General features: G+C 45.6%; 1 protein-coding gene across 1 annotated transcript; it reads right to left on the bottom strand.

The window, feature by feature from the left end:
• Positions 1–3,274: 3,274 nt before the first annotated feature.
• LOC149870276 (syncytin-2-like) lies at positions 3,275–24,735 on the bottom strand. Its single transcript, XM_090034504.1, has 2 exons — positions 24,704–24,735; positions 3,275–3,836 (listed from the first exon to the last, which is right to left on the bottom strand). Exons 1-2 carry the CDS (start codon positions 24,733–24,735, stop codon positions 3,275–3,277), a joined length of 594 nt encoding a protein of 197 aa, XP_089890630.1.
• Positions 24,736–25,240: the final 505 nt, after the last annotated feature.

A 25,240-nucleotide genomic window follows, 5' to 3' on the forward strand; every position in this document is an offset into this window, starting at 1 on the left:
CTCTTTGAGGTTTATAAGCTGACCCACAGTGATATTCAGATGCTCCTCAGTGGTCTTCTTCCTGGAGACCAGAAAGACACCCTCCTCAAAGTGGCCAACTGGCCTCCTCAAGACCCCGGTAAAGACCATCTGCTGAACCTCTATTAACAGGTCCTTGAGGTCATCCCCAGGGTCTCCCCACAAAAAACAGACTGGTCCAAAATTTCCACCAGTAAGCAAAAGCCATAAGAACATCCTGCTGACTACTATTCTCACCTGGTCCAAGCCTTTAAGGCACATTCTGGCAGTCAGGACCCAGAAACTAGCCTCCCTGCCATGATTATTCAGACCTTTGTATTAGGGCTGTTACCTAGGATCTCCAAGTCCCTGCAAAACACTGTGATTGGGTGGGAAACTAAACCCCTCATGGAAGTTTTGGCTGCTGCCACTCACTTCTATACTAAAGCCCAACAGCAAAAATCAAAGACTCAGGATAAACTGATGGCTTTGCAGATCAGAGATCTCCAGGGTGGTGCCAGACCATGACACCCTGCGGGACCATTTCGCTCGGCCCGACCACCCTCTGACATTCCCAATGATGTCTGTTGCTACTGTAAGGAAAAAGGCCATTGGAAGAATGAGTGCGCGAATAAACCCCGGGGGCCCCGACTCTCAGCTAGTGCTCCTCCATTTCAGCCAGGCGCCCACCGAGCTCCACCACCCAGACCAGCTCCTCTCCAGTCCTTCGAAGCTGAAAATCAGTATTAGGATAGCTGAGAAGACCCAGAGACTCTAGCCCCTTTACTTTCTACCTTTTTCGATGATACGATACCTATTACTGTGGGAGGACAAACTGTTCCTTTTCTTGTCAACACCGGTGCTTCTTTGTCTATGCTTAGATCTGGTTTTGTTTCTAAGTTTCCCATTTCTCGTAAAGTAATCACTGCTGTAGGTATTGGGGATCAACCCACTGACCACCCCGTTACACAGCCAGTTTTGTTTACCTTGGGTCCCCTTACTGAGCAACATGCCTTTTTGCTGAGAACTTGAGCCTCTGTAAATCTGTTGGGGCAAGACCTCCTTTGCAAATTGTGGGCAACAGTTCACTGTTCTCCAGATGGGGTCTTTCTCACATTACCCCAGACTCAAATTCCTGCCTTGATGATGACAACAATGGAACAGGAACCCAAGCCCAATTCTTCCTCGTTGCAACAGGAACTATTGGCTCACCTTCCTGAGTCCTTCTGGTCCCACTCCACAACCGATGTGGGACTTCTCAAGGGTGCCATCCCACTTTCTATCCAGGTTAAATCACGAGTGTCTCCCTCATCGATCCCGCAATACCCGCTATCAGTTGCTGCCTCCAGAGGAATTGCTTCTGTAATACAAGGTCTCCTAGAACAGGGTGTCCTTGTTGTAATACCCATCCTCATTGTAATACCCCGATCCTTCCAGTCCTAAAGAAGGAGTATTGTTCACCTGGGGGGTTGCCTGTTTATCATTTTGTTCAAGATTTGCATGCTATTAACAATTTTGTGATTCCCTTGACAGCTGTGGTACCCAATCCCGCCACTGTACTTTCTCAAATACCTGCTTCTGCTCTTTATTTTTCTGTGGTGGATCTCTGTAATGCTTTTTTTTCTATACCAGTTCACCCTGACTCTCAATATTTATTTGCTTTTACTTACCAGGGCCGGCAATACACCTTCACCCATCTGCCTCAAGGATTTCGTGACTCACCCACCATATATAGCCAACTTCTCAAGTCTGACCTCGATACAGTCCAGTTGCCTCATGATTCTGTGCTAGTCCAATACATAGATGATTTGCTCCTCTGTTCTGATACCCTCCCTCATTGTCAAGTTGACTCTGTCACTCTTTTAGAACAACTTGCAGCACAGGGCCACAAAGCCTCCCACTCTAAGCTCCAATTCTGTCAGACTTCTGTTACCTATCTGGGGTACACTATTTCTCACAGTACCCATCACCTGTCTCCTGATCGTCTTTCTGCTGTTCTTTCCCTTCCACGCCCGCAGACTAAATACCAACTTCGTGGTTTCCTAGGTGCTGCCAACTATTGCTGACAGTGGATTCCTAATTATTCTGGACTTTCCAGACCTCTCACCCTTCTCACCTGTGATTCTTCCCCTGACCTGCTACCCTGGGAAGACGTCCATGAATCTGCCTTCTGTCACCTCAAACAAGCCCTTTCTTCTTCCCCCGCTCTCTGTCTGCCTGACTATTCTAAGCCTTTCATTCTCTTCTGCCATGAACACCAGGGCACTCCCTCTGGTGTCTTGACTCACCCTTTCGGACCCTACCCGCACCGTCCTATTGCTTACTATAGTATCTCCCTTGACCCAGTCGCTTCTGGGTCTCCTCCTTGTCTCTGTGCTGTTGCTGCCGCTGCTCTGCTGGTTTCTAAAACCGACAACCTTGTCCTTGGGCACCCCCTTACTGTTGTTGTCCCGCACTCTGTCCTCACCCTCCTCCAGCGTGGCAGGACTCAGCACTTGTCCCCTGGCTGTCTAACCTGTTACAAGTTCTCTTGGCTGCGGACCACATGACTCTTGTCCGCTGTGATCCCCTCAATCCTGCCTCTCTTCTTCCTTCACCCTCAGATGGCCAACGCTATGACCGCACTCAGCTTGTGCACTTTGTTTCTCTTCCCCTTCCTGATCTTTCTGATACTCCACTGACTAACCCTGACCCCATTTTCTATGTTGATCCTATTTTCGAGATAATCACGGCATTCTCCAAGCTGGCTATGCTGTCTGTTCTGATCATACTGTTATTGAATCCACTCCTCTTTCTGTTACTAGTGCTCAAGCTGTTTCCTGATAAGCTTATCCTGAAGGCTGCCATGTTGTTCCCACTTGGCCTTCACCAACATCTCCCACCCTGTCCTGACATGTATACACTCCTTTCAGTACTTTTCCATTCCTCATCATTCCCCCCTTGTAAGCACTTGTGCTTACACCTCTATATTCATAAAGCTTTTGACATTTTCTTGTCATTCTCACTCACAGGCCACCTCCTTGAGCACCATCATCTGCAGCTCAGTCTTAGAAAGCCTAGAAACACTCTGGGCAGTTTTTGATAAACAGTGTAAGCAACACAGAAACATTTGGATAATAATGAAAACGGCAAAAATGCATAATAAACCCAGAATACACCATTTTAGCCACCATCTCCTTACATCTGGTAGCCACCTCCACCAATCAAAGGGTTTCTCCTCTGCAACCACATGGATCACCTGCAACTGCCTTCTTATGGTGCGGAGGTCCTTTTCCACTCATTGGTGCTGATCGATCCAGGCACAGCAAGTATGGTTCACAACCACACATACCCCTCCTTGGGCGGCCAGGAGATAATCCAAAATCATACGGTTTTCGGTAACTACCTGCCCTGTCTGGGTTATTTCATCATTAAGAGCTCCTAAAGCATTGGCGCTGGCATTAAAAAATTCCTCCATAACTCCTGAAATGTTTACAATGGTTCTTTCCAATTCAGCTACCTCCAACCAAGGGAGAAATGTCCTGGTAAATTGATGGAATCCGGTGGGTTGGCAAACCAGTGGGTTTTCAACAGCTCGCCTATGTCTGGGCAAACCAGGTGGGAGATTAGACACCTCATGCCGAGAGAGGCTTGGGTGTAAATCAAACTCTGGACTGATTCTCCCCAGGATACAGGTGCTGACCCAATGCCATGGCAAAATCTTGTGGGCATCATTCCCGCATAGCCAGAACACGCCTGGAGCGGCTATAGTGCTGAGGTTCCTACAGGTTGTGCTCCCAATTTGGCACTTCTGAATGACCTGTAAGGTATAGGAAGGGGCACATTGGCTCCCCACCAACCTGTATTGAGATATTGATTGGTTACAGGAAGTAGAACCTAACAACACTTAAAATTCAGACCCGTTCATTACCAGACTATGAGTATCTTCCAGGGTTTTATGGATAGCGAAAGACCCGTTGGTACACTGAAAGGACATGTTTCCCAGCAGGATCCCAGATGTATTATGGGAGCGATAATCAAAGGTTACTCAGCATTTGGGGTAGCGTCCTACTGAGTAACCAGCTTCACCCGTCCTACCAGTCCCATTGGACCTATGCCAGAGGGCTGCCTCAAGTCTAGAGGATGGTCTCCAGCTGTCCCGAGTCTTTTTCAGGGATCGACTGCTGCGTTCTATTAGAGTGGGAGGAAAATCTGACAAAGCTAGTATTGGTACTGTTTCTCCAATCCTCAAGGGGAATTGGTGGGGGTGGCTACCAGATGTAGGGGGATGGTTGAAATCCCTGCTAAAATGGTGTATTCTGAGTTTATTATGCATTTTTGCCATTTTCATTATTATCCAAATATTTCTGTGTTGTTTACACCGTTGTTTATCAAAAACTGCCCAGAGTGTTTCCAGGCTCTCTAAGAACAAGCCGCAGATGATGGTGCTCAGGGAAGTGGCCTGTGAGTGTGAATGACAAGAAAATGTCAAAGGCTTTATGAATATAGAGGTGTAAGCACAAGTGCTTACAAGGGGGGAATGATGAGGAATGGAAAAGTACTGGAAGGAGTATATACGTGTCGGGACAGGGTGGGAGATGTTAGTGAAGGCCGAGCAGGAACAACATGGCAGCTTTCAGGATAAGCTTATTAGGAGACAGCTTGAGAAAATGCGCCTGGTTCAGCAAGACACCATGATGAGTTGCTGTCAGACTGCCAAGAATATGTTATGGGGCAGGTTGATCTGTATGTGACTTATCAGTATATAAAGAAGTCTGTGCTTTGCTTTTGTTGAGAACTAGTGGCCCCTTGCTTTTTCTCCTGTGGCCAGGCAAAATAAAGCACTTCTGACAGCCAAACAGTGATCCTGTCTGAAGTTCCACATCATCCCGAGGCCATTTTGAAATACAGGGGGTGGGGCCTAATATATCTGACACTGAGGCAATACTAGAGCATTTTAATTAGAATGTGGAGCAGACTTGACTAATTAAGGCTGCTTGTTCATGTTCTAATTTTAATGACAACATCTATAGGCAGGCACTATGATCTAAATAAAACATATACGACATACCCCATGTAACAAGGCCCTAAGTCTCTCCATGCCTGATATAGGCATATGCTTATGTTTGTGAATTTCACAAAATTACAAGGTACCTAAAACATAGGTGCTACTGTTATGCTCAGCAAGGTAACATCTTGTGTCCTTCTGTAGATCTAGTTCACAGGCAATTTACATGATGAAGATGTTATCCAGTGTCTCAAATCGTCTAGGGGAGGTTCATAACTGGAGCTAGTGGTTTTCCGCAACAAATAGTTTAACGAGTCATGGTATGGTCAAGCAGTTCAAAGAAATACATAAGCCACTGGTTTCTAGTAAGATGTAAAATCTCAAAGATCACATCATTTTAATCAAAGTTTCCTTGGTTGTGCAATGAGAACTGTTTTGTAACATCTAACTAACAGTTTTAAAATATGTTATGCTTCACTCCTTTGCCGCCAGACCAGCTGCTACAGAAACAACTGTCAAGAAGGCAAGTGAAACTCTGCTGAGGCTGAACTTCCAGAAAGGCAGCAGCAGTTTAGAAAAAATGCATCTTAAGTGGCTAAGTGTTAGGACTGTGGAAAATTTCACCGGCCATTTCATTTCAGCGCTGTTTCAACTCACTTTGAGGGTGAACAGCAAAATTGAAATGAAACAAAGGGCTTTGAAACAGCCTCAAAACAAAACGAGGCTAGAAAAAATGTTTCAAAAGTCAAAACATTTCGACCATAGCGTTGGGGATGGATCCATAGTGCTGGAGATGGATCTAGCACCAGGGATGGGAAGTCCTGGCCCCGGTGGATCTAGTGAAACATCAAAACAGAGTTGAAACAGCCTGACTGTTTCGATGAAGTAAAACGGAACAGCTGTTTCAAATTGAAATGAAATTTGATACAAAATGCTGTTCTGTCGAAACCTCAGAATTCAAGGTGAAACGGAATGGTGCAGATTTGCACAGCCCTATTAAGTGTCATATTCTGTATGCATAAGAAGCTTTTTTCTTAAATACATTTGCAATGCCAGATTGTCATGGCAGCTGATGTATCTTCTGGTTTCACAGCCACATGCATCTAAATTATTTTAATGCAAGCTGTATGTCCTGGAATGCTCCAGAGATCCATGTACATGGAAGCTAAGAAACAAAATTATCCAATCTATATCTAAAATTAGACTCCTAGTTTCATATTTTGGTACTTAAAAGTTTATTTAAAAGCATCTGCAGTTAGGAACCTAACTAGTGGCATCCATTTAAAAAATCCAGACTAAAATGTTATCTAGAAATCATTTCCTTAAAAAGTTAATGTTTTATTTAGTCATAGCTACAAGTATCATGAAAATACTTCACAGTGATAAAGTATGACAGTGATAGGTGCTTTCAAGATATGTAAATTAGGATAACATTAATTTGATAGGTAGAATGAAATTATCGCTATTTCAATGGACTCAAGGGTGCACCAATAGATAGGACAGAGTGAGCGTGAATATAGAAGTGTCATACTAGGAGGGATGTACTGGATCATGCTGCAGTATTTTGGGATGAAATCTTTTGACTGAGCATGGAATATTGTGTACCAAAATACCAGGACAAACTTATCTCTGGTTCGGTGCAATTAGTTGAACCGCTGAATGGCTCAGTTATTTCTGAGAATGAGGTGAGAGAAACAATATATTGTTTTGCCCACATTAAACATTCTTGCAATCTTTTGGCTAAGGAATTCTAGCTCTTTCATGATTTGGAGCAGGATATTGGAATTTGGCATAGAGGATATCAACCAAATTTCCCCAAGTTATAAATCCTTGAAAAAAAATACAGGCCACATGTTTTACAGAGATTTATTCAAGATTGGCAATTAAATTCTCCAAACAGTTTCATCTGCATTTAGCATAATGTTTAGGCTTTTGAGGCTGAGTAGGACTTTCACTGCAATTGGTGCTTTCAGGTTTAATTGGCACTGGGTAAAGATACTGAGAAAAAGGGGACTGTGTCCCTTATCTCTAAATACTCCCCCTTTTGTTGTGCAGGTAATGTGAAGGAAGAAACAAGATTTGGAAGCAGGGGATTAAATGGAAAAAGGAATTAATTAGGACAAGGAGTCTGGGGGAGGAAATGGGACTGGCTAGATAAGGAGATTAGAACTGGCAATCTGGGGAGGCAGGTGGGGGGTAGGATTTAGATTGGAAGTAGGAGGAGCCTGGATGAGGAGGGATTGGATGAGATAGGAAATTGGGGCGCACAGGTAAATTTACCTATGTAAGATCAGCCAGCTGGACATTAGCAGAGATAACAAAAGAACCACATCTCCTGAATCCCAATATAGTGCTCCAGCTGCTGAGCCATACTGTTTCTGGGAGGATCCTGAAGTGAAAATAATTGACTCAATACATTCTCAAAACAAGATTAGAGATTTTTTTAAGCTAAATATTATTTTAGGTACATTAGGCATGAGATATTAAATTGGCTACCAATATCAAATAATGCTGTTAGTAGACAACAGATTTAGACTCAAACACTTCATCCAGATGATTGTGCACATGCACTTTATGGTTCCTCAAAGGCTTTTGAGATACTGTGGAACTCCTGGTGTCTCAAAAAAACCAGCAAAAAAAAAAAAAGATAAAGCAGCATAACACACTTGGCTGTAGCATGCACCACCCAAAACTGGAGCCTGGCTGGCTAGAGCCACACTCCAGCTGTCAGCCAGGCTCTGCATGCAAAGACTGCCACTGGTGCAGCCCCGGGAAGCCCCCAGGACTCCAGGTAAAGCTGCTGGAGCCAGCCCAGCTGCTGGTCCCAGCCTCCCCTACCCCACCAGGGACAATCTGCTGTATGCCAGAGCATGCGTGCAGGAGCATTCCCTGGGGACAAGTAGCAGCAGCACAATTATGTGCCACTGCTATTTGTGCCTGGGGAAATGCATGTGCATGCTTGTCTGAACACACCCAAAGGGCTAACAGGAATCTCAGTGATCCTCCACTCCAGCCCCTTGCAGAATGTGATATTTCTATTATCCCAGGCAGATGTCTATCTAGCCTTTTCTTGAAATTCTCCAAGAGATTTTTCTGACATTTAATAGGAATCTGCTTTGCTTCTGTTTAAACCTATTGGTTTGTGTCCTACTCTTGGCAGCAATGGTGAACAGTTGTTCTCCCTCTTTCTTCTGGCACCTTTTCAAATATTTGAAAACACATCCCAGCCTTAATATCCTTTTCACCAAACTAAATATACCTAGGCCTCTCAACTTCTCTTAGACAGCTTGCATTCCATCCTCTTTATCATCTTTGTCACTCTCTTCTACACGATCCAATTCCTTGGTCAATTAAATTCCTTTTTTCTGACTTTAAAATGTGTGGAACAGAAAATCCAGCAGAAAGCCCTTAGGTTCCTCTGCCATGTTCCCATAGAGAAATGGGAGGCTAAAGGCACCTAAAGGAAAGAAGACCACATTTGCCAACTCAGAAGACGTGCCCCTGTAAGTGCTGGGCCCACGTATGGTCTGGCTGTTATAGTGATACTTGGATTTTGAGCACTATCCTAGTTGTCTACCACAGCTATTAACACTCACCTCTCAATATCATCAGTGAACTTTCAAAGTATAAATTGGGTGGGTAATTATTTGGGCCCATGAGCCACATAGGCAGTTTTAGGGAGCTGTCGTGGGCTGGTCAGCACCACTCCCCCAATAGCCTGGAGCTCATGTGTCCTGCAGTTCCTCACCACAGCCACTGCCCAGCACAGCCCCGTTCCCAGCCCTGCCCCACCCTGCACCTGCTCCAGACTTGTCCCAACTGGAGTGGACCAGCTTCAGACCAGCTGGGACCTGCGCGCAGAGCCCTGCCCCCAGCCTGCCCCATGCCTGTTCCAGACCAGCCCACCCATGATGAACAGCAGCCACAACCAGCCAGAAGCTGCTTCTGGGGGCAGGGAAAAGAGACCAGTGCCCCCTTCCTGGTGCTGGGCTATTCTTGCTGCAGCCACTTGGAGCCTGCACCTGAGCTGCCCTGTGGCTCCTCTCCACTGCCACCGCTACTCTGCTGAACAGTTTGGAGGCAGCACTGGTGGTGGTGGTGATGGCGGTGCAGAGGAACCATAAAGCAACTCAGGCTTGGGCTTTGGGTGGGTGCAGCAAGAAGGGCCTGGCAGTGGCCAGGGGGAGGTGGCTGCTTTTCACCTGTGCCCAGCAGCAGCTCCTGCCCAGCCATCACTACTGCCACCCATCGTGGGCATGGGGCTGGCTAGGGTTGGTGCTGTTCACATGGGTTCCAGCTGGTCCGGAGCTGGTCTACTTTGGTCAGGGCAGGTCTGAAGTGGATGCGGGGTGGGCCAGGGTCAGAATTGGGGCTGTGTGCAGGGGTCCCCACCAGTCCCCATGGGGCCAAGGCTGGAGTCCAGCCACAGAGCCACCCCAGCCCCACTGTGCACCTGGTGGGCAGTGGGACATGCCCCGGGCTGGACAGAACCTGGGCCAGGCAGTAGCAAAGGACCTGCTGGGTAGGACAAAGTCCAGGGGCTGGATCCAGCTCACGGGCCATATTTTGCCCACCCCTGCTATAAATTAATCACCAACTTGGGTAAAGAAAAAACACTATTTCTTGTGTAGTTATGAACTTTGCTCCTCTCCCCAAGAATCTGCTGCTCTCAGAAATAGCATACCAGGCCAGTCAGTCCAAACCAGAATTCTTATGCTCTTAAATCATGGTCTTGTTTTGCTGACAGAAATGAACAGTGCATAGCAAGAGGGACAAAAAGAGACTTCTAATAAAGATAATGTGTATCCCTGACAAAAACTCTGCATACATCTACATATACCTGCACAGAATGTACAGTCCACATTTCCTTTTGGGGGTTCTTCTCAGATGCCATTATAGTACCAGCAAGTAAATGCTTCTAGAAGGCAACATGCCTAGCAATACTGACAAAGACCATGCTCTGCTCTGTATGCAGTGATGCTGAACTTGCCTAAGGTCACAGCCATCATTTTTCTAAATTAAAATGACTGGCTAGAATACTCTTCACAGACCTGCTTGTTAGTCCACTTAAGGCATTGCTGCTGAGCAACACAAGGCCCTTTCTCTGGCAGCATTCTGCTCCCAAGCAATGCCAGCTTGTGTTCTTATCAACACATAAAGAGATTCCAGAGGCCTCATGCTTTTCTCAGATGCTAACAAGTAATTTCTACCAACTTTTCTGGCATTTTAGCTTTGATTATATCCAATTCATTTTCCAGAGCCAATGAGTGAGCCATGAAGGGCAAGTTGCAAAACATTATGCAGCTTTCCTTGTACTGCTGAAGGCTGTCTGGATTGCATCCTGCTATCTCCCTTCATCAGTTAGGACTGGACTTTCCCAGCACACTATGTAACAGGGAGCAGCAAAGTCCAGCCCACAGGCTGGATCCCATCTGCAGTAGACTCCATTTCCCAGCAGCCCCTGCCAGCACGGCTGGGGCTGGTTTCCATGGAGACCCCAGCAGCAGCTAAGCTGTGATACAGGGGACCAGGGTTTCTGTGGAGACCACCCCAGCAGTGCTGGCAGGGTGCATAGCAAGGTGCATAGCAAGGTGAGAAGCTGCTCCAGGGACGGGCTGGGATCTGGGATCTTGCAGCAGTGACAGCATGGTCCAGAGCCAGGGCAGAGCCACAGTTCACAGCCTGCATGCTCTGGGCAGAGGCGTGCAGGCAGCAGGTCATGGCTCTGTCCTGGCTCCTTGCAGCAATGACAGCATGGTCCAGAGCTGTGACCTGCTGCCTGCATATCCTGAGCATGCAGGCTGCAGGTAGTGGCTGTGCCCGTGCCGTCACCTCTGTAAGATCCCAACCCGGCCCTGGAGCAGCTCCTTGCCCTGCAGCATACCCTGCCAGTGCTGCTGGGGCCAGTCTCCATGGAAACACTGGCCCTGCTATCAGAGCAGGCTGCTACTGGGGTCTCTATGAAAACCAGCCACACCTATGCAAGTAGGACCTGCTGGGAAATGGAGTTTGACCACTGGCCAGATCACCATTTTGCTCACTACTGCTATATAACCATTCAGGATCTCTCCTTATCCTACTTTCTTGGTTACTTCAAACCACACCAAATTATTCTTGGTTATTCAGGCTGTTTATATCTTCAGGGATTTTTACTGACACATTACCTGAGGTAACTCTGTTTTTACATTCCTCTCTTGTGATGATCCATTGGCTCTTTAGTATGTCCTTTGACTACTGTTCAGTATATCCTATTGAACCCTTCAGGTCTCAGCTATTAACTAGTTTTTGCCAAGTGTCAGACATTTTTAAATGTATTTATTTTATGCATCAACCACATACTTGGCCCCGCACAAGAGAAAAAAAGGTTAGCTGTGACTTGAGTTAGCATCCTGCCCAAACCAGACTTCTGTAGAGGTTTCCCCTGACATCCATCTGCAATACTAATATTAAAGGCTTCATAAATATAGCAGCATTATCTGATATTGGTAGCCAATTTAATATCAGTCATGCCTAATGTACCTAAAATAATATTTAGCTTTAAAAAATCTCTAATCTTGTTTTGAGAATGTATTTAGTCAATTATTTTCACTTCAGAATCCTCCCAGAGACAGTGTGGCTTGGTGGTCAGAGCACTAATAATAATTTTAAATTATCAGCCTGTGATGATGCATAAGGATTCAAAAAGAGGTGACTACAATACAATAATGCAAATCCAAGCATCAGTTTGGATAAGCCATTTTTAACTGAGGACGTTTGAATAAATACATCGTGTTGATATATTATTAAATGGAAAAATTCCAAAACAAGACAGAAATATTAAAGCATGACTTCCCTGGAGAAAGACAGAGTGAATGCTAACAGGGATCTAATACAAAGCCAAAACTTTGTCTCTGCTACAATTTTTAATCTACTACAGTTAAACCAGTGCTAGAGTCTCTGGGGATAAACTTCACAGCAGTGTAAGAATGGCTTACTATGGCATAGTTAAACCTGTTCCTAATTGATTTATCTTGGTTTAATACGCCACACTTAAGATGAAATAAGAGTGTTCTGATGTGGTCTTGCAATAGGTTAACTATACTGATTTAAATTGACATCTTAAATTATTCTAGTTTAAACTTTCATGCAAATAAATCCAAGAGTGACTTCTTATGTCAGAAGTTACTCCACAGTGTAAATGTTCTCAGTTACTTTTGGACAGCATCAGAGTAATAGTTCCAAACTAGTGTTGAGAAGCCTATGACTGACCAGTGGATCAACCAAAGTGAAAGACAAATAAATCAACATAAATGAACTTTCAGAAGAAAGACTGAAACCAGACAACCAATTACTCCCAAAAGTGATTTTGAAACTGAATTACACTGCATATTCTATATATTTTTCCACATATAGTGTTTAGTTATGTAAAATATTGACTTTGGGCAGCCGACCAAAAGAATACAGACTTTGTACTAGTGCTGCTGTTTGTAGTGACATGATGAATATAATTCATTTTGTTGTCTACAAAAATCAAGAATTTTTTCTTCAAATAGCTATAACATACATGCTGAGGAAAAATTCAAACTCAGCAGCATCAGCAGCAAAATTGGGAATGAACTTCTGGTGTGGAGTTGAAATGAGAAGGGTTAATAGTTTTAAAAATAAGTTTATTTTTATAGCTGCACAGAAGTGCAAAAAAAGCCTACTACCTGGGTATTATTTATCTGAATCCCAGTAGATCTCAAAAGATACTAAACACTATCCGTGCAAACAGTGAAAAACCTTTTCCCTAACCCAAAGAGACCACAGTCTAAAAAGGTTATAAACATACATAAAGGCCAGGTGCATACATCGCACTTTTTATGGTTTAGCTGATTGGAAACCAGTTGTGATGAGGGTGCCTACTCATGGCCAGTAACCATATTAGCCTGCCACTTCATTTAGGGCTACCTGCCCTGTCTCGCCTGCCATGACTTGTTGGGATATCTGTTGTAATAAGCATGAGGCTGCCCATTTAATACCCCAGTGCCAAGGGGTTTACAGACCGTGTCCCATGCCTCACAGATGGCATCATAAATTGATTATAGTAGCAGTTCAGGGCTAAGCTAAACTTTGCCCCTTGTTGGGCCTGTAGCATTCTCTCTTGCACTCCACCACCTCTCACAGGGCCTCATTTATACTGCCCTTCACTGGGCCACTCTCAACCCACCCTATTCCATGACTCCACGACCTTCAGGCTTGGCTACTCACTCTTCAGCTAGCCCACACACAGCCTTTCAGGTGCCTCTGTGGACCCTACTCTACATAGCCACCAGCCTTGAGCCTCACACTGGGCCAAACTCAGTCACTAGCTCATTTCCGAGCCACATACTTCTGCCCCCCGCCCTCGCTAGGTTCTATGGGGCCTCACTCTAGGTGTGTCTGGCCCCACTCTGGAGGGGAGGAGGAGGTGGCAGCTATGCTTTCGTAACTGCAGAAAAGTAGCTTCAGCCAGGCATTTGGTGCTGGTTCCAGGGGTGGAAATCCTGTGAGCCCTGTCCAGAGCCAATTTGGTACAGGGGCCTGGGCCTAAGAAGTGAGGGGGTAGGACATTCTGTGTCCCACCAATATGGCTGGGAATGTAGGGTATACCAGTGGCATTGCCTTCCCCCAGTAGTTCACAAGCCCTGCTTCCCTCCGGCCTCTGTCCTGCCTTGGGTGGACCCCCAGACCAGACAAAGCATGGGGAACCCTCTGCTTACCTCCCTCTGCTGGCTGCCTGCAGCTGCCAGCTGCCTGAAAAATGACTGGGCAGCAGGGGCATGTGCCTTACAGTCAATGAGGGATGGCCCAGCCATTTGGCTGTGCTTGGTTGCCCTTGGCAATGTCCAGCACTCTGGGAGGCACATGAGGGTGCCCACAACCTTTTGGCAACTGCCAATGCAGGCATCTGCCTGCCTCGTCCAGCTGACAAGTCAATGTTCATTCTGTTCAGCTTAGAGAAACCTGTGTAGATTGAATAGATTTCTCCTTGGGCTTTTTGACTGTCTATACTTAGCCAAAAGCTACATGAAGGCACTGAATGTCTGGACTCAGTCTGGCCTTTGGACTCTGTCTTGATGGGTTAAGGAGGGGATGGTAAGTTTAGGGCTACTTCTTGCCTAGGTGTATGTATTAGAGGTCTTAATGGTGGTCACATAGACCTCTTGGATGTGTCCGCACATGCAAGCATGTGCATTTGCAGCAGCTCAAATAGAAGCGGTGCAAATTTGAGCCAGAACTTTTTGTCTCAGTGCACATGCTCAGACATGCACTTTGTTGTGGAGCAAATTGTGCCACTTGGGGCAAAATAACCCTGCCTGGCTCCTCTCGGATCTGCAGCCAGGGGACCTAGAGCCCAGGGCAAGCACCTGCGCTGTTCCCAGCAGTACAAAAAGCTGCCCTGGCAAGCAGTTCAGGGCTACTTGCTCTCAGGAGTTCCTGAGGCCTGCCCAATTGGTATCTGGGGACACTACCCCTTGTTCCACCTGGACAGCTGCAGCAGCATCCCAAATCCATTTTTAATAATATCCCAAAATCCATGTTCTTCTAAAATTAAAACAAAAGACCACTCTACACACACACACACACACACACACATATCTATAGAAAGAGATTGACAGAGAGGGATTGATTAGTTGGGCAATGCTTAATTGATATATTTACAATGTTAAAGCAATTTGGAAGCCTACCAGTGTTTCTATCATCATGATAAAATAAATTCTAAATTCCTATATGTGTTGATGTGTGCTTTTGTTTTTCTTTGCACATGATAGGTGTGTGATGGGAAGGTGTGGTGTTTGCAGGAAGGGGGTGGAAAGGGGCGTGGGAGAAGGCAGGGGTGTGTGTGTGTGTGGAGGGATGTGGGTTGATGTGTGGGTACGTGTGGGGCAATTGCTGGGGGGGACTGTGGGTACAGGGAACCTTGTGGCGGGGCTGCTCAGGAGGGGTGGTTCCCCCCCCCCTCAGTGTGCAGTCCCCCACAGTGTGCAGTCCCCCCACACAGCACATGGAATACCCCCCTCACAAGGCCCCAGCTCCCCCCTGGAGGGCCATAGCCCCCTGCATAGGGTTCCAGGCACCCTGCAGAGCCACAGCCCCCCTGCACAGGGTCCCAGTACCTTGGAGGGCCACAGCCCCTCCACAAAGGGTCCCAGGCACCCTGCAGGGTCATAGCCCTCCCCCCCCACAGGGCCCATAACTTACCTTCTGCAGCAGCGGCGAGAGTGGGACACTGATCCCACTGCTGCCAGCTCCCAGCTCTCAGGGACTGTGTGCCAAGCCCAGCTGGGTCCTGCTGGCCCTGGGGCTGTTCTGCTACCCAGATGGGCTGGTCCCATGGCAGCAGGATCCAGAGTGGTGCATGGGGACTGTGTGCTGAGCCCAGCTGGGGCCTGCCAGCCCTGGGGCCACTCTGCTGCCTGGTCAAGTTGGTCCTATTGTGGCAGGACCCACCACAGTGCATGGGGACCACATGCTAAGCTCAGCCAGGTCCTGCTGGCCCTGGGGCCACTTGTGTTGCCTGGCCAGGCCAGTCCCGTGGCATGCAGGGACCGTGTGCTGCAGGACCAACCTGGCCGGGTGGCAGAGCAGCCCCAGAGCCAGCAGGACCTGGCTGGGCTCCTCTGTGCCTGTGTGGAGGTGTCATGTGACGGGACTGAGCCCAGCCCTGTGCAGCTTGCTAGTCCAGCTTTACACCAGAGCAGGTTACACGGCTCCAGAGGCATGGCTCCTGTGCACACCTCCCAAAGCCACGTGACCTGCTCTGGTGCAAAGCTGGACTAGCAAGCCGCACCAATCTGGGCCTGGTCCCTCCACATGCTGCCAGCTTCATCGTGGCTGCTCTAGCCACTCGCACCCAGCAGCCACAGGGACATCCCCCCCCCCACTCCCCACTCCCCCTTCAACATCCCCCACCACTCCACATATCCCCAACAAACCCCTCCACTCCCCCCCCGACATCCCCTTGCCATCCCTCAGACACACTCACACCCACCCCCATTCCCTAACTGACCTTGGACAGCACCAGGGGCAGCAGAAGCACCAAAGAGATGCTCTGGCTGAAACCAAAACATCTCTTCTGGAGGACTGACTTCTGTTTCCTCCAGGGACTGTGCTTTGCTGTGCTGTTCTCTGGAGCATTTTTTTTTTCGTTCCCAGGGGTCAAATTTGCAACATGGGGAACATTTTCTCATTCCCGCACATGCCTCTTGACCCATCTCAAAGGGTTTTGAGACATGGCAAGAGGCATGTGCGCACTCATCTGGACGTGTCCCTTGTGTATATACCATGATCCAGAGCATCAACGGTTGCCAAGTAATATGAAGGGTGAAGAGAAGGAGTGCAATCAACCTTCTTTTAGTTTTAGCTTTTGTATTTACATGCATTTTGGCCACATTCCATTTAAGTAATAAACCACCTAAACATTAACTATAAGAGGGAGCTTGGAAGACATGTAAACAAATATTGAATGGTACGGGTCAGATTCTGGAGTGTGGATGACATGTCAGGTGTATGAGTATAAGGTGTGATCCTTCTGTAATTTTGTGCCACTTTATTTGATTTGAGCAAAGTGAGGGCTGTTCTAACTTGTACCAGCAGCAATTGTCTGTAAGAGCAATATGTGTAGCAGGAATTGGCATTCAACAGGAATATTCTCTTATCATACACCCTGGTTTCCCTGCTGGGATGACTGCAGTAAACAAAACTGGTAAAGGGTACCTAAACTGATTGTACACCACTGGAGGATCATCTTTATGCTCCAGTGATCTTTCCTGGACTGTCTGCTTTAACTTTAGGGCCATTTTGTGCCAGCAACACAACGTAAGTGTCCATGCCAAACCACACCAGGGAATCTGGCAATACTTGATGGACTGAATCAAGTGAAAATATTTTATGGGTAAAATTAATGCAGCAATAAAAATTACTTCATCATCCAGACATCCAGTGCCATTCCCTAAAAGTAATTCCTGTTGATTACTAATCCTGCTGCTGCTGATTCAAAAACAAAATTGGCTGAAATTTTCTTCTTAGTAGACAAACATGTAATTACTGGGGTTTGGCAGTAACTAATAACACCCTCTTTTAAATTATAATAATAAATTTTATAGGACATTGTTAAAAAGTTAAAACAGGACTTTATTGCAATAGAGACATTGGTCTAGATTATGCTTATGTCAGTTCTGGAATTCTGAAACACTAAAAAACAGTTTCCTATATTAAGGCCTAGAGTGAGCAGTTAATTTATTGCAATAGTACTTTAAATGCCCATTATTAGCTATGTATTTGGGACAGGCCATTTCCTGAATCCTCATTTACTGCTATAATACTTCAGCACTAAATCACGTTAGGTTTTTGTTTGCATGTTATTTGGGAGATTTTCTGCATGTCAAGGTATATTGCTTTGTTAGGGAACACAAAGGGAGAGAAGAAAGCAAGCCCATTGTTTTGATGAAGATAACGTATTAGAAATGATATACTAGACAAGTGCAGTGAATAATTATATGTAGATACAGGTATGTGTTTTTGTGTGCACATATGTTTTTGCAATAATTACGTAGTTTGTATAAAGTTGTTCTATTATCACCAATAAACAATATGCATTTTTTGTTTCATATTCTGCAACAGGATTTGCAACAAGAAAAAGCATATAAAACAATATTCTAGTAGATGTATGAGCCAAAAGAAAACAGACTACCTAATGGTTTTTACAGGAATTCTTTAACAAATATATGGTCTCCTGAACCTGAATATTTCCTTGAAATTTCATTTAAATAAGACCTTTTGGAAAGCTTGGATAAAGGCATGTTGGATTTTTTCCGTTTCAAATGCTTTAGCTTGTTCTAACTTTTAGAGTCCCCATTTTTTGGAGAGTCAGGGACTACAACTTGTTTCAATAATGAAGCCAAAATGTGCTTTTGCTTTGTATATTTGGTACTGGTTTCTATGTAAGATACACACTGGACAGATCTCAAATAAAGGTCTCTTCCAGCAGAAGGTCAGATACTTGGTGCCTTTTCCATATGTTCTGAACCATTTTGCTGGCTGCTCTGTTGTTGAAAAGGAGCTTTGAGAAACTGTTGAGTCCTTGTTGCACATCTGGAAATGTTGATGGTCAGTTAAGATTTTAGAGCATTATGGTCATTCTCCACAGCAAAATTCAACATACCTTGAAGGCAAAAGCAGCGATTTCCAAATGCTCATGACACATTCCACTGGCCTTTTGAAATACAAAAAGAATCGATTTAAGCAAATGTAACAAATGACCTTTTTACCCTCTGAAGTCCCCAGCTTGCTACTGCCAGTGCCAAATGTTTTACACTGCTGTCACAACAAGACAATTTTTTGCATTGATTAAACATTGTCAGTATGATCTATACCCTGGGGCTCAATTGACAAAAAAGCAAAGTGACAAGTAAACATCAGGAGGCAAGAAGAAAACGATGTATGCCTTTAAGAACTCGAAGGCAAATGGATAAAGCAAAACAAATTAGTAGTCTACTTGGGTAGAAAATGTAGTGCTTTTTAAAAATGAAAAAATCTTTGGAAACAAAATCTCTATTCACCTTTTTCATAAATGGCTCCTACAAAGTTTTCTTTCATTTAAAAAAAAATATTATTTATTTATTCAATTGTCGAGAATACATAGAGATATTTATCCCACTGCCTAGAATAGACACATTGCTACACCCCAAAATTCATTATGTGGCTACAAAAATATGAGTCCAAGTTTTGCAAGGTTCACTGTGTACTTGCAAATGCAGGAAGATGGAGCCTTAACTACTATATGATAGATCCCTATATCTCAGTGGCTTGGTCATCTGTATCTAATGCTTTCCTTGAGGAAGTGTTCTTATGCCTTTCCATGTTAAACTTTTTCTAAAATATTAATTATAAATCAAAATTTAATCTAAAGAATCCTGAGAAACTATGATAATTACAACTTTACATTTGATGAGCTATTGATGGAATTTTTAAAAATGTAATTTACATTTTTAAATAATCAATTTGTAGAAAATAGCATAGGAAATTAGAAAGAGAAATATTTTTAAACACTACTTCTAACCTCCATAGAACATCCAGCTCCTCAACAGAACATCTCTGAACACATACAATACTGTTGCCATTCCTTCAGGCCAGGACATGTTATTCTCATGAAAGCTCTCAAAGGCTAAGTACAGGTCAAAAAGCCTGAGGCTGAATTGATTCAGTCTTCACAGGTTAATCTAAACTGCCTAGATTGAACCAATAAGCAAGTAAACAGACATTCACTTTTGAATCTGGAAATGCAGCTACATGCCTACAGTGGCTCAAGCCAGAAGCCAGGTGGAGCAAACAGCTTAGGCCAAAGCTAGCCTTCCCACCCTGCCAGGGCAGGGGGCGGGGGAAGAGGGTTGCAGGGGAGGTGCAAAACATCCTCGGATGCTGGGGGAATATGAGTTAACCTGAACCTGGAGGGGATCTGGGACAGAATTTCAATAAACCAACTTAACCTACATCAGTTAAGTCTGATACTACATGAATCTAGGTTTATCTTAAACCTGTTTTGACCATTTTGAAAGTGGTTTATGTGGACTGAATGTCTGTTGCATTACAGATCTGAATCGGTTTCTGATCACTTATACAGTTTATGTGTAATTTCTGACTCTAGCCGAAGAAGTGAATGAGGTTACAGATGCAAGTGACCATTCCTCAAGAAGCAGGAACTCCCTATCTGGCCCTTGACAATTGGTCACTGCCTGGGAATCTCTCTCTTCTCCACAGTCATAGCCCTACACGCTATTTTTATTCATTGCTATGCCTGCTTCCTTCGGACCTTATGCCTTGCATTCAGAAGCTTATCTAACTTTATCCCACCCATCCTGTTGGTCCAATAAAAGTTATCACCCACAAAAATACTTGCTTCTCACTACTATCAAGTCATATTAGAGTAAATATATTTATACAACACCCCCCCCCAATAATACTATCTATTGATCTAGCCTATATATTGATATATATTGACTGTATATTGATTTCAGTACTGTAATAAGGCTACTTTAGGTAATATTCTACCTTTTTCATGTGCTAAGACCAGTCACTAATGTGATTGCAGCTGGTGGAGATACGCATGAGCTAGCTTTAAACTGGCTTGTTTGGGTATTGCAAATAGATTAGCTGTAGTAACCAGGGTCTCAGGATGGGCTAACTGCCTGAATAGTCACTCAGCTTTTGGAGTTTGTGCAACCCAGTTTTTGCAGCCTGGACTGAATTTTATGATACCAGAGTTACTCTGCTAACACATGAGATAGTTACTCTGAAGTTAGGTTAGGCATATCTACATTAGCTGTTATTTCAGGTGATTATTTCTTCTATTCACAGTTTCATAGTTTCATAGTTTAATAGTTTTTAGGGTTGGAAGGGACCTGAGCAGATCATCAAGTCCGACCCCCTGCCATGGCAGGAAAGAGTACTGGGGTCAAATGACCCCAGCAAGGTGTTCGTGTAGCCTCCTCTTAAAGACCCCCAGGGTAGGAGCCAGCACCACTTCCCTTGGAAGTTGGTTCCAGATCCTAGCTGCCCTGACCATGAAGTAGCGCCTCCTGATACCTAAATCTACCCTATGCCAGCTTGTGACCATTATTCCTGGTCACTCCTGGCAGTGCTCGGGGGAACAGGGACTTCCCCAGTGCCTGCTGGTCCCTGTCACGGCGTGGGGTCTAGGAGCGGCCATGATCTCACTAGTGCCCCCTACCATGTCAAGTACGTAATCCAGCACCCTCTATCTCGCCCGCCACGTCTTTGATGATATCTGGTTCTATATGGGAGGCTGCCTTTGATTCCCTTGTCCACGATACCCTGCTTACACTGTCCCCCTGTTCCTCAATGGAATGACAAGGTGCACCCCAGCCTTTAGGGCTATGCATGTCTCCTACCTCCCCTTTAGCATGCCCCAAGCCTCGCAGCTCTTCCGGACGTTATCAGGTCCAATTGCTACCTGCACCTTGCCCGTCACCCTTGGGCCTGTCACGCAACCAACGCCCCTTCCCTGGCGCCCCTGGGCTTATCACGGAACCGGCGCCCCTTTCTTTGGTGCCCCTGGGCTTGCCACGCAACTGGCACCCCTTACTACTGATTAGCCTATCGGGCTCACTAATGGTATCCTTCCCCACTGGGCCAGAAGCCTAAGCCTTACCTAGCCCCTCTGGGTTTCCATCCACAAACTGTATCCAATTAGGCTCAGGCGGCCTGAGCCTTACCTGGCCCTTTTGGCCCCTCAAGGTTCTCACTGCAGTGGAGCCTCTTTGGGGCTCTTTCCTGTCCATACCCTCTCAGGAAGTTGGTCAGCCACACATCCCCCACTCCGTGGGGTTTCTCTCTATACATGTGCCCCACCTGGGGCCTCTCTTAAATACGCGCCCGCGTCTACAGCTTCTCAGCACCTTCACCGGGCTCTATATGGCCACTGACTCGCCCTCGCTGGGCTCGTTGTCTTTACAGCACCCACCCTAGGCTTCCTTTCGTGTGGCTCCCACCTCTGGAGCCCAACATGGGGCCCTACAGGCTTCACTCTGGTGCTAGGACCCTTGGTCGGGGTCTTCTGCCCTGCTCAGGCCTCTGACTATCGCCCCTACAGGGCTACCCGCTGTGCCGCCTCGGCACTGAACAGCTGTGCCTTCTCAGGCACCACTTGTGTGCCCACACAAGGCACCAGGAACCCCCAAGCTGCTGGGGAGCCCCTGTGAGCCCTCCTCACACCCCTACAGCCTCACCCGGTCCTCCGGTGTTTATACAACAAACTAAACATAACCCACCGGCCGTAACCCAACAACAAGCTTCCTCGCTCAAACATAGGACTTAAGCTCCCTTGCCTCTCTAGTGATCGCCTCCCCATCAGGGTTCCTTCCACCCTTACCATGCAGTAGCCACTAGGGTGATCAGACTGCAACCATCGGCTTGGCTCTGCTCTGCTCAGCTCAGCTCTACTGCCGAGCTCCCACACACCAGGCTACCAGAAGGGAACTGCCCCGTAAGCTCCGGCCTGGGGCTGTTTATAAGGGCCCGGCCCTGCCCCTTCTGATCACATGACCAGCTCGGTTGTCCCAGTAACCATCACCTGGGTTCCCCTTGTGATTGGCAGCCACCCTTCTTCCTATCTAGGAATAGGGCACCTTAGCGTCCCTGTGACAGTCCCCCCTAACTAGTTTGTAACAGGCCACTAGATCCCCCCTCAGCCTTCTCTTGTGGAGGCTGAACAGGTAACCTCTCCTTGTAGGGCCTGCCCTGCTGCCCCCTGATCATGCGAGTGGCCCTCCTCTGGACCCTCTCCATGTTGTCCACATCCCTCTTGAAGTGCGGCGCCCAGAACTGGACACAGTACTCCAGCTGCGGCCTGACAAGTGCTGCATAGAGGAGGAGGATCACCTTCTTGGACCTGCTTGAGATGCATCTGTGGATGCATGATAAGGTGCGGTTGGCCTTCCTGACTGCATCCCCACACTGCCAGCCCATGTTCATCTTGGCATCAATTTACAAGGTATTCATTTTAAAATTTGTTGGTATAACAGGCTTAATATGCCCTGTTTAAACAACATTGAAAAAGCGGCCACATTCCTTAAGTCATTGTTTCTATATCAAAGACTAGAAGATCCCAATCAGAGTGGTGCTGAGAGGCTCTTTCCAAAATTTAACATAATACAGCATTTTCTTGTTAATTTTTCAGTGACTGTCCAGTACATGTATCATGACTCTGGGCTGAATTAAAACTATTCAGTCTCCGACTGCTGTGCTGATCTATCACTGATTTTCTGAAGGTCAAATACCTCCAGGGTTAACATTTGGGAGCCACCCTTGTACTGAAGCTCCCACTGTCCCCATACAAGAAGAAAAGTTGTTAGGTACATGTTTGAGAATTAAACATATTGTCATATATGGTTGCAGGAATTTCCTTATTATGAAGGATCTAAACACATCAGAAGGAAAAGCGATTACTATTAATCATACTGGACTCAACATGTAATGTCCTTGATGACAGTATGAACACACTGCAACTGTGCTGACTCAGTGCTTGTTAATACATTACACTGAGGAATGATTTTCTCACGTTTACTTTGCAGCTGAAAGCAAAGGCTAATATGCTTGAGTATTGACTACAGGATGGTGCCCTTCACTGATAAAAAACCCATCCCCAACTCCAGCAGCTGCCAGCTTATGTTTATACCAACACAAGTTAGAAGGTTGTTAGTTTAGTGACTAGGGTATGCAGCAGGGGGAAGGCAGAGGAAGTCATAAAGTCCAGTTCCTCCTTTCCAGAACTATTTCTGTATTTTATCTACTATATCATTAAAAAAATTACAATAACTAAGTTGCAGAGCCAGAAACACATCTCCTGAGCCCCAGCCTAATATGATCTCTACCACAAGAAAATCCTTCCTCAGTACTGTGTATAAATAAACTACATCATACAATATATAAAAGACATTCATTTTAACAACACTAAGGTCCTTATTCTGATCTCAAAATCAGGTCCTAAGTATGAAAACAGCTCCAGTATCAACACTGCTTCTTTTTGCAATTAGCCAGGGGTAAATAAAAATTAGCCAGGGGTTAATAAATGGGAACAAAGCTGAACCCTTTATATTCAATATATTTCAAGCAAATATGAGCACAAAATGCACCACAATTCCTTGTTTCTCATAATACAAGATGGTTCATTCACTTCATTCCCAGGGAGCTATACTTAGGTTTGATATTCTTCCCATTCAAATCAATGGGAGGTTTGTCTTTAACCTGAATACGAGCAGGATTTTGCACATTCTGAACCTGTACTTTTCAAGGGAAGTCTGTACGACTCCTACAGAATATTGTGCCTGCTCGCTGTTCCAGTTCTCAGTCTGACAGCATTATATACATTTAGATTTTATTTTAGCTTGGCTTTAGACACACTATCCAATGCCTGCAGGCATTTGATAATTGAAACTCCTATTAAATGACAAAGCTGTAATACTTTGAAACAAAGATGAATCAGTGCATTTGTTAATTTGGCTATTTAGCACATTACCCCTTCCAGCTGGGAAAAGAAACTTTTTAAGTCTGTTTCTGAACAAGAAACTTGTCTGGCTGTGGATTCTCAATAGCTATTAATGAAATGTTTCATAGATGTATTACTGAAAAATTATGAACCCTTCTTAGGGATAGCTGTCAAAGCATTCACCCTTGGGCCAGGATGCATTAGTTAGTCTGGTTTGAAAACAGACTGACAGTAGCTGTTTTTTAAAACAGCTCTGAACGAACTTCAGAAATGGCTGCTGTATGTCACAGCCGAAGCCTGTAGTACTGAAGAAATGTTGTTACATATGAGGTAACACCTGTCAGACACCATGCTATATCTCAGGCCCTACCTGCTATATACCTAACTTTCTATGATTCTATGACTTTGGAGCTAATGCTGGCAATGAACATGCTGTACAGAATATATACTTAAAATGTTATTTAAATGGATATTTCCAGAGAAAAAGCTTGATCCAAATTTCAGTTTCAGAAATCAAGCTTTTGGTCCAAAAATAGAGGCCTGTGGAACCCTTTAAACTCCTCCACTATTTGTAATGTCGGTGCTAGGACAGAGAGTAGCCTCTAGGAATTTGCTGCTCCTCTTTCCCTGCAGGTGAAGAAGACATGGGTAGAGCTGTGGCTCCAATGTATTCCCAAGGCAGCACAGATAACCAGCGCCCCAAGGAGACTCACTCTGTGCCATACACATGGTACGTTCCTCCCATCACGCCGGCCAGAGCAGGAAGGAAAACAGGAAGCCGATACGACTCAATTACAAGGAGTTTCCTGTGCTGTCTCTTACACAGGTCTCGTAATAAAGCCTCATTTTAACTCTCCTATCTCTCTCAGGGTATATGCAGACATTACACTTAGCTCGATCTAAATGAGGTCATGTTCTGTTCAGGCAATTTCCATCTGACAAACAATGGCTGGCCCAATGTAATTTACTTCACATCAGGAAGCACACTACCTATATCAGGCTAACCTGTGCCTGATCTAACTGAATGTATGTTAAGAAAGCCCAGCTGCTCACCAAACCCCACGTGTGAGCTTTTCCTCCCCCCACCCCATCCTGACTGGGCTATTTTTAGCCCTCCCACCCCCACCCCGCGCTCCCAGATGGTCGGCCCCCTGCGGACCTGCCAGCCCTCATTCTGATCCTGCCAACCTCCCCCAGAGCCCAGCCTACCCCCCGCACCTCGATCTCACCCCGACTGGCTTACACTGCAT

The sequence above is a fragment of the Crocodylus siamensis genome, chromosome 2 (genome assembly GCF_052110815.1).
Source record: "Crocodylus siamensis isolate JL-2025a chromosome 2, ASM5211081v1, whole genome shotgun sequence".
Classification (NCBI taxonomy): Eukaryota; Metazoa; Chordata; order Crocodylia; family Crocodylidae; genus Crocodylus; species Crocodylus siamensis.

Bases quoted from the DNA above. Each gene is read 5' to 3' on its own strand.
- LOC149870276 (XM_090034504.1), bottom strand. From the start codon at position 24,735: ATGGGAGGAACGTACCATGTGTATGGCACAGA. The intron at 3,837-24,703 runs GTGAGTCTCCTT...ATCTCAATACAG, and splicing joins TACCATGTGTATGGCACAGA to GTTGGTGGGGAGCCAATGTG.